This window comes from Vipera ursinii (genome assembly GCF_947247035.1).
Source record: "Vipera ursinii genome assembly, chromosome: 1".
NCBI classification, from domain to species: Eukaryota; Metazoa; Chordata; class Lepidosauria; order Squamata; family Viperidae; genus Vipera; species Vipera ursinii.
In genome coordinates this window covers 131,389,078-131,403,438 of record NC_139512.1, presented here as the reverse complement: position 1 = coordinate 131,403,438, position 14,361 = coordinate 131,389,078, and the positions used below count along the sequence as shown (strand labels likewise).

General features: G+C 36.8%; 1 protein-coding gene across 3 annotated transcripts; it reads left to right on the top strand.

Moving 5' to 3' along the window:
• Positions 1-897: 897 nt before the first annotated feature.
• FAIM (Fas apoptotic inhibitory molecule) lies at positions 898-14,320 on the top strand. Of its 3 annotated transcripts, XM_083348301.1 has the most exons (6): positions 898-1,363; positions 6,374-6,497; positions 9,552-9,780; positions 11,057-11,106; positions 12,355-12,383; positions 13,031-13,181. In XM_083348301.1, the coding sequence occupies exons 2-6, from the start codon at positions 6,387-6,389 to the stop codon at positions 13,041-13,043; spliced, it is 432 nt and encodes a 143-aa protein (XP_083204427.1). In that variant the 5' UTR covers positions 898-1,363; positions 6,374-6,386; the 3' UTR covers positions 13,044-13,181. The 3 variants fall into 3 exon arrangements, with proteins under 3 accessions (XP_083204427.1, XP_083204425.1, XP_083204426.1); XM_083348299.1 differs by lacking the exon at positions 12,355-12,383 and having other exon boundaries at positions 13,031-14,320; XM_083348300.1 differs by having other exon boundaries at positions 12,355-13,170.
• Positions 14,321-14,361: the final 41 nt, after the last annotated feature.

Genomic DNA, 14,361 nt, shown 5'->3' with positions numbered 1-14,361 from the left:
TACCTGCTGGCAATATCAATACAATACCACAAAAGAATTTACCAGGATCAGGAAAAAAAAAGATCCCCATTTTGTACTGAAAACATGACACTAGGCAATTTTTTTCTTAGAAAAGTACTCCTCTCCTCCCCCAAACAGGATCCTATTTCTAAAAAGGTTTTTTTTTTTCCTCCAGCGAGCAGCCCATGTTTCATCTGTTGGAGATGTGCAGAGGCCCGTATTTTTATTTATTTTTATCCCACTTTATTAACAAGATTATAACTTCATCCAAAATGTTAACCTAACATGTGCCTGGTTAGTTCTCAACATGATATGCGAAGCCAGTTTAGGCAGTTTATGGTTTGATATTTTGGGCAAACTCACTAAATGAGATCATCTAGTCCAACTCCATTTAGTGCAGGAATCCATTACTACAGCATCCCTAAAAGATAGCCATTCAGACTGTTTAGCAAGTCCACTGAAACAGAATCCATCCACATACACACACACCCAAAGTAATTTTTTTTTAATTAGCTCTCACCATGAGGATTTTTTTCCCCTGATGTCCAGTAAAATCGATTTCCTTGGCAATTTAAACCAATCGTTGCATGCCTTACCTTCTGGAATAACCAGAAGGTCCAGCACAGAAGCGGAGCCGAAGCGACCCTTGCGAGACTCTGCAGACTTCCTCGGAGTGAGCCCTTCCTTCCCGGAGCAATAGCTCCCCGAAAACACTCGCTGCGATGAACAAGGCAGCCCCGGTGAATAAGAGCCTTTGAAGGCGGTGTGGGCGGAAAGGAAAGCCCGAAAAGGCACAGAAAGGAGCGCGGGGGGGAGCTTTGCTCCGGCGGGAAGCCAGCGAGGCGTTTCCAGAGGCGGCGCTAGGGAGAAAGAAGCCCGGCGTTGTTGGCAGAGATGAGCAGGCGCTCGGGCGGGCAGCGGAGGCTCCGGGACGCGTCTCTCGGCCTGGCCCAGCGCGTGTGCGCGCCTGTTGCCAGGGAAAGGAGAGATGCGCCGACTGCGCTTTCCAGGCGACGCGCTGGCTTTCCTCTCCCGGGCCGCACCGCCATATTGAGAGTCGCGGGCTCTCAGGAACGTGAAAAGCCCCGCGGGAGGCGCAGCGGGCTTTCTCGGGGAAAGGGGAGAAGCCGCTCCCCCTCCCCCCCCTTGGCTGCCCCTTTCTCCTCCTCGGGCTGGGAGACGCGCTACCCTCACCTGAAGCCGGCGGGGCCCTCTCTCCACCTGGACCAGGCCTCGCTTTCGACAGGCAGGCGGGAGGCTCTGTCCCTGAGGCAGGTAGAGCCGGCCTTTTAGACTCTATCTCTCTTGCGGCGTATTTCGGACCGAATTCGCCTGCCCGTTGTTAAACCGGATTCAGAACAGGGTTAGTTAAAGTGGGTCTTCGTTAGTGGTTGGCCATGGTGGAAGTGGGCCGAATGGTCGTTTTCTTCGAAAAACGTCATGGAAGGGGGAGCTTTTTCTTTTGTGCTCCAGGAGGAGTTAATCCGGGTTATGCGAGTATCTAGAACAGGGGTCTTCAAACTTGGCCCTTTTATGACTTGTGGACTTCAATTCCCAGAATTCCTCAGCCAGCTTGTCTGGCTGAGGAATTCTGGGAGTTGAAGTCCACAAGTCATAAAAGGGCCAAGTTTGAAGACCCCTGATCTAGAAATAGGAGTACAGGTAATCCTCGACTTACAACAGTTCATTTAGTGACCGTTTCAGGTTACAGCGGCACTCTAAAAAGTGACTTAACGATTATTTTTCACACTTCATGACCATTGCATATCTCCAAAGTCATGTGATCAAGATTCAGACACTTGGCAACTGACTCACATTTATGACGGTTGCAGTGTCCTACGGTAATGTGATTACCTTTTGCTACCTTCTGGCAAGCAAGTCAACGAGAGAGCCAGATTCACTTAACTGTGTTACTAACTCAACAACTGCAATGATTCACTTAGCAAGTGTGGCAAGAAAAGTCGTAAATTGGGGCAAAGTTCACTTAACAAATATCTCAGCAACAGAAATGTTGAGTTCAATTGTGGTCGTAAATTGAGGACTACCTGTATTTAAACCTCAAATTCTATTCCTGCATAGAAAGGCAAATAGTGGTACGAATGATTCTTTAGGCCACTGTAATTTTTCTCTACAGGAAAATGGTTTTTTCTTTATGGAAGGATGATTGTACCCACACAAGGATTTGTGGCCAGCCTTATTATTTCAGATGAATCAGAAATAAAAAAGAATCACTTTGAAAAATTATTTGGGCTTCCCTTAACTAAAGACACCCAAAGCACATCTATATAGGGAGGCCTGTTCCTCTGATAACCCCTTTTCAGTAATTTTTTAAGAATCCAGAAATATGGGTTGAACAAAGTTAAAATTGACATATTTAGCTGGCTCGTACAGTACTGTAAGCATTAATATTTTGATTCTTAGCTTCTTGTGTGAAGTTAGTTTTTGTGACTTAAATGTATTTGATGGCATATTCTGCAAGTTCAACTGCTTATGGTTTATTGAATAGATCTTATAAGGGCAAACAAGATCAAATCTAATTTGTGATATAGTCACACTGCCATTTCTTTTTTTAATTCACAGTTAATTCCTGGAATTTAATTGAATTTGTTTTGTAGACTGACTATTTTGCTGTAGTTTTCACCAATTGAAACTTAGAGAACTCAGCAAAGAATCCTGTTTAAATTTAAGCATTCCATCAACACAAAGAAATCTAGTAACCTGCACATCACAGAACTGATTGTTGTTTTAGTTCATAGTAGAAAAGTGTTTATACAGGTTCTTGTGAGATATGCCAAAGTCAGAAAAAAGCAGTTTAAAGTGGCTGCTGTGGAAAATGTTTTCTAGCATGAAACATCATTAACTAGAATTCATTTCCACTTTCACTAATTTGACAGAGCATTCTATATTACCCCACTGTGTTGGTCTTTTTAATATAATTTGATAAGTTTCTTCCAAACTTTGAATTACTGCCATCTCACCTTTTATTTCTTAAGGATGTTTATGGAATCCTTCTTCCACTTTAATGGAAAACATGAAAATGCATATAATACTGTGCTTAATCATTTTTTAATAGCTTGCCAATTTTCTGCTTATTCATTTATAACTAAAGTAACTTCAAATCATAGGGGAAACTGTGAGTGCTGCTGTAACATCTTCTGTTTTAATCTTATGTCTCTTTTTTAATGTACTGCTTTGTGTTCTAAAAGTGGCAAGAATGAAAAAGTTAAAGTAAAAACCAGAAGGAAGAGATTGCTGACCATTAACATTAGTTATGATATGTTGGAGCAAGCAGCTTAGAGGTTTCCTATTTTTGTTAAATAACTGAATGATTGTAGCATCATATTGCATTCCTCAGCTGAGGTTCAAGATCTGCTGAGATACAGTTGCAAGAAAAAGTATGTGAACCCTTTGGGATTACGTGGAGTTTTGCATGAATTGGCCATAAAATGCGCTCTAAACGTCATGTAAGTCACAACAATAGAAAAACACAGTCTGCTTAAAATAATACTACACAAACATTAGCTGTTGTCATGTTTTAATTGAACATAAGATGGAAAAATTTACAGTGCAGGGTGGAAAAAGTATGTGAACCCCTAGCCTAATGACTTCTCCAAGAGCTAATTGGAGCCAGGAGTGAGCCAACCTTGACTCCAATCAGTGTGATGATATTGTATGTGTTGCTGACAACTGTCCTGCCCTTTAAAAACATACACCTGTTTTGGGTTTACTGGTCTCAAGAAGCACTGTCTGATGTGAACCATGCCTCGCAGAAAAGAGCTCTCAGAAGACCTACGATCAAGAATTGTTGACTTGCATGAAGCTGGAAAGGGTTACAAAAGTATCTCCAAAAGCCTTGATGTTCATGTGTCCACGGTAAGACAGACTGTCTACAAATGGAGAAAGTTTAGCACTGTTGCTACTCTCTCTAGGCGTGGTCGTCCTGTAAAAATGACTGCAAGAGCACGGTGCATAATGCTTAATGAGGTAAAGAAGAATCCTAGAGTGTCAGCTAAAGATCTACAGAAATCTCTGTCACATGCTAACATTTTTGTTGACACATCTACAATAAGGAAAACATTAAACAAGAATGGAGTACATGGGAGGACACCACGGAGGAAGCCATTGCTGTCCAAAAAAATATTGCAGCATGTTTGAAGTTTGCAAAAGAGCACCTGGATGTTCCACAGCACTACTGGCAAAATATACTGTGGACAGATGAAACCAAAATTGAGTTGTTTGGGAAAAACACACAACACTATGTGTGGGGAAAAAAGGCACAGCACACCAACATCAAAATCTCATCCCCACTGTAAAACATGGCGGAGGGAGCATCATGGTTTGGGGCTGCTTTGCTGCCTCAGGGCCTGGACGGATTGTTGTCATTGATGGGAAAATGAATTCCAGAGTTTATCAGGACATTTTGCAGGAAAACATATGACCATCTGTCCGCCAACTGAAGCTCCGCAGAGGATGGGTGATGCAACAGTACAATGACCCAAAGCATACAAGTAATTCAACAAAACAATGGCTTCAACAGAACAGAATACGCCTTCTGGAGTGGCCCAGTCAGAGTCCTGACCTCAACCCGATTGAAATGCTGTGACATGACCTTAAGAGAGCGATTCACACCAGACATCCCAAGAATATTGCTACACTGAAACAGTTTTGTGCAGAGGAGTGGTCCAAAATTACTCCAAATCATTGTGCAGGTCTGATCTGCAACTACAGGAAATGTTTGGTTGAGGTTATTGCTGCCAAAGGAGGGTCAACCAGTTATTAAGTCCAAAGGTTCACATACTTTTTCCACCCTGCACTGTGAATTTTTCCATCTTATGTTCAATTAAAACATGACAACAGCTAATGTTTGTGTAGTATTATTTTAAGCAGACTGTGTTTTTCTATTGTTGTGACTTACATGACGTTTAGAGCGCATTTTATGGCCAATTCATGCAAAACTCCATGTAATCCCAAAGGGTTCACATACTTTTTCTTGCAACTGTATTTTGTACCTTGTATGGTTGTAAATGCTACTGCACAGTTGCAAACATTTTAGGAACAGGTTCGGCCTGCATTTTACGGAATGATTGTAAGTACTGTAGTAACTATTTCTAGGTGAACTGCATTTATGTATCCAAATTAATTTCAAACCATTGACAGATTGGCAAGATCAAAAAGTAAAATCAGAATGCTTTTCTCAGCATTCCCCCTCCCTTCACAGCAAAAGATTAAAAATAGGGGTGATTTGTCATGAACACAATTATTCGAAACATCTGTAACTTAGTTTTTTTTCTTTTTTGCTGTTATTTCTTTCTGCTTTGTTTCTTTGTTTCTTTTTTTGCTGCTAATTGGATTAAAAGCCATTTTGTATGCTATGGCAACTTGGATGGAGAATAACTATGAAGATGTAAGGTAAAATGTACCCCATAGGGTAAGATATATAGAAAGTGCTATTTTTGAAACAAATCTTAGCCAAATATGAATTTGTTTCTTTGTTTGTTTTATATAGTGATATAATCAACAATGACTCCTAGTGGTGAATATCAATAAAAATACCAAATAAAATTCAATAAATACCGTGGTTGTATTAATATGTGGTTCCCTAATTTTTCTATTAGATTTAATATAATGGCTTTTCTTATCAAGATGTTTTGTGGCATTTATCAGAAATGACTCTTATCTGTTACAGTATTTAATTTGATGTTGTAACCATAGGTCTATCTATCAGAAATACAGAAGAAGGTTTGGATTTAACTGGCTGGGATTGAACACATTATTGTTAACTAATGATATATTATGTTTAATAGTAATTTTGTAAGTTCTACATTTGGCAAATTACAAAGTTACTCAGTTAATCAAACAATATATTTTCTATAGGGTTTAAATAAAAATTGTAAAAAATGGGGTTTTATTTGTTTAAATTATTTTAAACATCTGGGAATAAATATTCCAAGGAATCTTTTAGGCTTAGAACAATTATATGTGTTCATTTTCTGTCTGTAAACTGATTTTGTATCAGTTTATGAACAATGAAATGACTGTATGATTGGGATTTAACTAGGTGTTTAAAAATAAAAAAAATGGCTGAATGATTTTTGCTCTGTATGTAATGTTGTAGTATGTCACTTTTTCTTATTAGGTATACTAAAATATAACACTGTATGCATATGCCTGAGTGACCAAAACATTTGATAAAAACTAAGTTTATAATTTAAAGAGTTGCATAGAATGTTCTGTAAATGTAATTAAGTTTCCAAAAAGAGAACCTAGCTTAGTTGGAGCCACTTTTAAAGTGTATTTCACTTTCGAATAATTCTGCTTGAAGGAGGTCAAGTGTCCATATTTAAATATTTTGTTCTTGTACGTCTCATTACAGTTACATAGACAGAATGACGGACCTGGTAGCTGTCTGGGAAGTAGGCCTGAGTGATGGTGTTCACAAAATTGAATTTGAACATGGGACCACATCAGGAAAGCGTGTTGTGTATGTAGATGGAAAGGTAGGACATTTACATAAAATGCATTCAGTTCTTTGAAAGACAATTTAACATTTGGTGTATCTAAAATCTGGTTTGCCAAAAGAGTACTTCTGAAGGCAGCTGTTCTAGTTGGTGTTGAGCACGGCTGGGCAATTAATTTTCCCAAGGGACCACATGAGAAACTGGGACTGTTATGGAGAGCCACTGACACTGCCTTGATGCTGCTGATGTCTTGATCCTGCTGATGCTGCGGGCTGGACTTGGACCACCTGCAGGTCAGATGCGGCCTATGGGCTGTAAAATTCCCAGGTCCGGTGTTGAGGATAGGCTTTTCTGGCCATACTTCCAGCTTATTTTCTTATTTCTTTTCTGCTGTAATCTCTCTTAAATCTTTTTCTTTCTATTCCTTTCCCTCCCACTGAGTTAATCCTGTTTTCATTGCCATAAGTAGACTTTGTATGTGAGAAATATGGCCCATACTATGGTCCCTCAATTGTCTTCTCCTATACCAGACATTTGCTTTTGAGCAGAACAACCTTGACCTCTGTGGGAATTTTGAGGCCAAAAGAGAGAGCTATTTCATGAGACTTGTTATTCCTCCGGATCCTTACTGTCATTATTACAATGAGAAAGAGGTTGGTTGCACCATTATCTGATAGATTCAGGTCCTTTGTGGCACTGGGGGGTACTCTACCTCATTTTGGTAAGGGCATACATTAGCACTGGCCGGAGAAGTCACAAAAGACCCCAAAAGAGAATAAGCAAGAGAGCATTTTAACCCACCGATTTCAGGGTAAGTATGAAGGGTCCTTGATAAGTACGAGTGATAGGTATTTATAAACTAAGGTTTCCTTAAAAACTATCACTTGAAATACTATGTACACCACTCTTTACACATACTGAAATGAGTCTTTTAATTACTCCATTTTTATTTGAAATCAAAATTATAGAAGGAGGTTTAGACTAAATATTTCATTAACTTTTTGAAATTGTATTTTATTGCTTTTAGTGGAAAAAGGCTGTGAGATGTTCCAGTGAAAGAAGCAGTAAACAAATATATCGAATAAATAATAGTGTTGAATTGAAGTGAAAAATTTGTTGTTAAAGATAATGCATTTTTATGAAGTATTTTTCTTCTGAACGGATGCTGAGTTCGACTTTTGGCTATTAGAACAATATTTATTCATACTTTTAAACTGATAGATTAATTGGTTTTCTTTGATAATATTGGCAGGAAAATATACAATATACAGTATTGTATACATATAGAATAATCAGTTTGGGAATTCAATTGTTTCTTGAAAACACACATCAGCATAGTGCAAAGAATGAATGCCTCATGGTACTAGAATCTTGCTTTCAGTTTTGCTGCAGATGTTATACAGAAAATCATTATTTAATGTATACAGATGTATACTGGGAAATTGAGAAATGCTGCAGTCATAATAGAGATGAATGAGCAACCAGTTAATTGGAGAGATGGCTTAATTTATCAGATTGCTTTTTAATCATAATTTTTCCTTATCTAATTTCTTTCATTCCATTTTATCATCCCTATTGTACTAGATACTATGTACTACCGTAAGCAGAAAGGAAAGAAAAGGGCATCTTGACAGTACAGTGATTCCTTTCTTTCTGGCTTTTGGGAACTGAATCTATTTGAACAATCCTATAGGATCAATCCTGGCTGTATTTTCTTTATGTGGGCACATGCAATGGAAGAGGAGACTAGATCTATTTCATTCAAGTGACCATAAAATGCTTTTATCCAAATTGTGGCAATGAGTATGAGAGTGGAATTCCAGCTTTCTGTCCCATTTGTCCAAATAAAAAATCAGGTTTAGCTATATTGTTTCCTTTGGTGAGTGCATATTGCTGTAGCATATGCTTTTCCTAAATATGATTTGAGGTCTTACCTCTACAACAGCAATAAATGTCATCTCTTCCCCATGCCCAGGCTAAGCTGTATAATACCCAAGATCAAATAAAACAGCAGATTAATTTACTATCCTTTCATAAACTCAGTTCCCTAGCACAACTAAGCTATTGTATATTTGTAGGATTAGTCCTACAAAGAGGGGGAAAGTATTCTAAGGCATTTTAGTTTCCAAATGTGTAAATATGAAGTGCATGCAAGTATATTTGAAAGAACGTTCACCAACTGTGTATCCTGGTTACATACATATCTATTCGTCACAATCATTATATTTTTGATATCATAGAATCATAGACTTAAAAGATAACCTAGTCCAACTTCTTCCTCAGTGCAGGATCCAGTAGATCATCCCTAATAGAGACATCCAGGTTCTTTTTAAAGACCTGTAGCAAAGGAGAACTCACCACTTTATGAGGCAGTCTACACTATTGGCTGATAGTTTGTAGAATCTTGGCATTTAACCTGAATCTTATTCTTGTAGTTTTGTAGTTACATGCAGCTCTGTAATGTGATAGTTTTAAGTCCATTCCCTCTTCTGTGTGACAATCCCTGAGATATTTGAAGGCTGCTATCATGTCTCCCCTCAGTTATCTAAACTTATATACATGTATTTACCTTTCCTGATATAGTTTGTTTTCTTGACCTTGCATGTGCGGGAGAATGCTTAAGAATTTTTAAAATAATTATTATAATAATCCTGTGACAGTATTTTAACACCATCAAACAACATCTACCTATCCTAGGTCCTTGGAAGGACTTGATACGCGGATAAAATGCCAAATCCAGTTTAAACATCTCACTGACTGCAACAAACCATAATAATTCACCACTTTATTAAACATCCTCTGAACTTGTTCTTCTGTTGCTCTATGCTTTTGTTTGAAGTGTAAAGTGTCTCAGAAATGGGATACAATCAGGGCAGAATAGCATTTAATAATTAATTCCTGTGACTTGGATTCTATGTTCTTGTTAGGAAATATTACTATACATTAGGATGAAAGGATAATAAGTCTTTTGATTACATCTGATTTGATCAATTTTTTTAATAATAAAACAAAATGTTGAGTGGTTTTGTGGCAGTCAAGTTCAGAATTAAAGTAAAAATATGTTTGTATTAAATGTCTTTTTTTCATCCATAGGAAATAATAAGAAAAGAATGGATGTTTAAATTAGTGGGAAAGGAGACATTTACAGTTGGAGCTGCTAACACAAAGGCTACTATTAATATTGATGCAGTCAGTGGATTTGCATATGAATATACTCTGGAAATAGATGGAAAAAGTCTCAAGAAATATCTGGAGAATCGGTCAAAAACAACAAACACTTGGGTATTACACCTAGATGGTACAGATTTTAGAGTTGTTTTAGGTAAATTAGTTTCCCTGAAGTCTCTTGTATGGTTCATGTACTATTGTAGTTGTATTCTGGCAGTTTCCAAAGTGCATTAATGCTATAACCCATTTATTTGAAATAAAGACTAAGGAAATCTTTATAGAAAATATATGTGGTGGCTTAGAGTTGACAATGTCTTCATGGCACATAATCAAATTACTTATATACCCTTATCCTGGAGACATTCTGGGATTACTACAAGATCTCTAGGATCTGAAAAGGATTTGTTAAATTAGGGTTACTAGCCAAGTAGTTTGTAATTTATTAGCAGTGGTTTACATTTATCTTAACTATGTATTTATTGTTGGCAATGCATTATCTCATAACAAAGTAGAAAACAGCATTACTATAAATCCAGAAAACATGTTGAATATATAAATGTGGCTATGGGGATAACTGAGAATTAAAGATGCTGACTAACAAGCTTGTTTTAAGATAATAGCAGCATGTTGTAAATAAATCTGTGTCTACTGTCAACCTGTACCTGCAATTATATCTTTAAAAAAAGTCACATGCAGCATTCTCTAGCCATTTGCAAATGATAGGAGCCTATCTACTTGCAGAAAGACTACCAGAATCAAAGTCCTTCTTTCAAACAGGCATCAGCTATAGACTTGATAACAGTGCACATTCATCTGCCCCCCCAATTTCAGGAGCCACCATAATTTTCAAAAAGTCACAGCTTCCTTTTAGGCAGTTTTGAATTTTTCAGAAATACTATTTTTAAGGTACTTTTTTAAAAAAAAAACCCATGACGTTATATATATATAAGACATCTTTTACATCGAAATGATTGCCCTTTTTCAGATTGAATCCATTTTGCTATTAAATTAATAGGTAGGTAACGTTCTTGCATTCATAGAATAAGCAGGACCTGCAATTGTTACAATTTTGTGTGTTTCAAGGATACCATTCATTTTATTCTTCCTTCCACTGGATTCTTTTTCTTAATATTCTATCAGCATTCTGTGGCCACTAGACATTCTATAGGTTTGCTGTTAACTTTATTTTCTACAAAAGCACTATATTGCAACTATATAAACAGCATTCTTAGAGAACTATCATGTATATAATGAGATTTCATCTGGACCAGAATGCAATTAGAAATACATTTGTAGCATTTTGTAGAACTAAATCAAAATAAAAGACAATGCAAACTGCAGAAGAGCTTTGGTGTGGGTACAACTTTACTTATATTTATGATGTTGAAATTGTATAAAATAATTTATGTAACAATCCTTTTTTTATATAGAGAAAGACACAATGGACGTCTGGTGCAATGGTAAAAAAGTGGAGACAGCGGTATGTAGCATATAAAAACATAATTTCAAGTTAATTATTTTAGTTGAAAATTATTAGTCATAGGTTAGAGAGGATATTTAATAGCATCTTTCCTCCCCCTAGAAATGGAGAATTAAGACAAAATAACTGGGACAGCTGAATAACAAGCCACCCTAATGAGCACTATCCTATAAAATTTTAAAGATTATTATGGGTGGGGAACCTGTGGCCTTCCAAATGTTGCTGAAAACTTTCAGCTAACCCGGCCAACAGCCCTACTGATTTTAGATGGTGGAAGTTACAGTTCTGCAGCAGCCTGATATAAAATAGGACATAAATTTAACAATCACGATGGTGTCACATGTTCATCTTTAGATGATAAAGACAAGAAGGAAGGTAAGCAGAGTCGTATTTTACCATGCAAGAGTGCTGTTGAGCAGATACGAAAGTGCAGCTTTATCTTTACTAGGCTGCTTTTTGTTTACATATCTGTTTTCAGAACTAAATAAGCTAGAACACAAGCTACTGCACTGGCTCTCCAAGTTGATGACTATCTCCAAGTAATGCTGAGTTCACCTCAGCCGCTTTATGAAATTTCACTTTCATTTCTCTTTCCCTTCTCAGTCTTTTTGTCATCAGGTTATTGTTTTCCTTGTAGGGGAGTTTGTACAATGCATCTCTGTTAAGTGAGATGAGTCATTTGGAAGCAAAACTCAGCTTTTCCAAACCGTTGTATCTCCATTCTTTGTTTCACTGCCATACGCTAAATAAATAAATTTTTGTTTCACTATTGAAAGCAGGATTGACTTACCCATTAGGCATAATAGGCAAAGGATCCACAAATATATGAAGTAGAGGATACTTATTTTGGTGCCTTTTAAAAAAATATTTCACCACCTTTTAATAAAAACATGCAAGAAACTCAGAAAACATAACCAACAAACCAATTATCTTGTTTGTAACCATATCTGACAGACATAATTAACTGGCCACAACATTATTATTACAGAATAATGTTTATTATTTACTCCCTGCTTCTTTGTAAAAAAAAACCACAAAAATATTGAAAATCTTATGGAATGTAATTTTAAGCAAAAATGTATGGGGCTTACAAAAGTCCTCATGTGATCCTGCCTGAAAGTTGTTTTTCCTTTGATCAGGCTACTGCTGCTTCCCCTCGTCTTCCTCTTAGTTTTGCAGTACTCCGTCTCATCTTTAATGTCTCACAACTGGTTCTTTTCCTAAGTTGAGTTTTCTTCTTTCCTTTAGCGGAAAACCATAACCTCCAGACGCCACAAGTATGTCAGTATTGGAAGGCTCCCACTACCTTTGCTACTGCTGGAGCTCCTTTTATCGCTTAGTTTAGTGGTTGGGAGGTGGAAAAAATACAGAGATTCATGCATGTTCTAAAACAGGGACCGATTCCATGGAGAGAGGTTTTTCTGCAGACCAGAGGGGGCCTGGTTTTGTGTGCTGCCTGCATCTCGCAGATGGGGCTTTGCTTGTTTGTGCAGACTGGTTGCTGACATGCTGTGGCCCAGTGTTGGTCCACAGACCTAGAATGCTTATGACTTCCCTCTTCCAGAAGCTTGGCATCAGCTTCCAGATTAAAATACCTCAGAAGAGCAACAGAAGGTTTGCTCTTTCCCAATCTTTTACCACTAAACTTTTACAACAAAATAAATTGGACTTTTCTTTGAGAAATTCCATACAGTACATAAAGCAATAAAACAACTGCATGCATACAGTTCAAACTGAATTGGCATCTTTTCTGAAATTCCTAAAATCACGAAAAGTTAAAGGTTACGCTTGTTGTCCTGTTTGTATGCTGCAGCTCTGAATATTTTACGCTTGGTTGAAACTAAAATAATTTGATAGCTAATAAAGGCTCGAAACATTTGAAAATCATTAAGTGGCTTTTTAAATCTTTTTTTTTTTTGGTCAGGGTGAGTTTGTAGAAGATGGGACAGAAACACATTTCAGTATTGGAAACCACAACTGTTATATCAAAGCTATCAGCAGTGGGAAGAGAAGGGAAGGAATTCTTCACAAGCTCATTGTGGATGATTGTGAAATTCCAGAAGTCTTGGAATAGCTTTCAGAGACTTGTGCAGATAAAAATATCAGGGATTTCAATTACTGTGGTAATTGACAACATTAATGTGTACTTTGTTCATTTAGTCGGTGATGGATTTTTTTCAAGTTAGAGCATAGAAAATTCACTAGAAAGCCAAATATGTATGTAAAGTTATGTGTAATCTATTTTGTTATATAGGGACACTGAAGGGGAACTGACTAATGTAGAAATTGTTTACTTGAGATATTTTAATAAAATAGTGCAGAATAAAAGAGTCAGTTTGTTCATTTACACATTAGAATGTTTTTTATCCCTGTAAGCATTTTTTTAAAAAAACAAAACCTGATGTCTACTTCAGTGAAAGGCTAAATGTATCTTGTTTAGATTTATGATCAGTGAAATTGATACCAGACATACTGCATGCCTATGAAGTCAACTTTCAGAAAGCTCTTTGTACCATGATTGCTATAAGAGCCCCATAACTACCTTCCCCATGTAGCCATTTCATTCTGTGAGCCTAAGGAGATCTATCTAATCAGGCAAAAATAATAATAATAATAATTAACACCAATTGAACATCCCTGAGTATGGATAGCCAGAAATGGCTGAGGCTCTGCATTAACCATTTGCTTTGGAATGTAAATGCCATGTCAGCTATTGTGCTATATTTTTTTCAGGTTTTGTAAAGACAAGTTTATAATTCTTAAACCTTGATAATTTTGTTTTATTTACAAATATACCTATATGCGTACAGTATTTGCTTTGCATTTATATTTTATACTGCTATTTCAAAGTTTATATTATCCCGATTGCTAATTTTAATTTCTTCTTGTTGCATATGTGTAACCTGAACAGACCCTTTAGCGTATTTTGATTTGATATTGTCTTTTAGCCAATTCTTTTTTGTCTGTATGTACTTTCCTTAACAATCCTGCCATGGTCAATTTAATTTTAGATATTTGAATATCAATTCTTTTGTACTGGCTAATGACCACAGTAAAATTAAGTAAGTAAATATAAAGCATCTCCCCCCCCATGTGTTCACATTGCTTAAAATTAGTATTTTAGAATAAGGACTTGTGGCTGCAGTAATTTTGTTTTAAATAAAATGAAGCCATGGTTTTTAGTGCCTTTTTAAAAATAACATTAAAAAATAAGGAGACTTCAAGAACATAGTGTTGCAGGGATTTCTTTTTTCA

Coding starts and splice junctions, on each gene's coding strand:
- FAIM (XM_083348299.1), top strand. CDS start 6,387: ATGACGGACCTGGTAGCTGTCTGGGAAGTAGGCCTGAGTGATGGTGTT. Junction 9,781..11,056: donor AGATTTTAGAGTTGTTTTAG/GTAAATTAGTTT, acceptor TTTTTTATATAG/AGAAAGACACAATGGACGTC. Junction 11,107..13,030: donor GTAAAAAAGTGGAGACAGCG/GTATGTAGCATA, acceptor TTTTTTGGTCAG/GGTGAGTTTGTAGAAGATGG.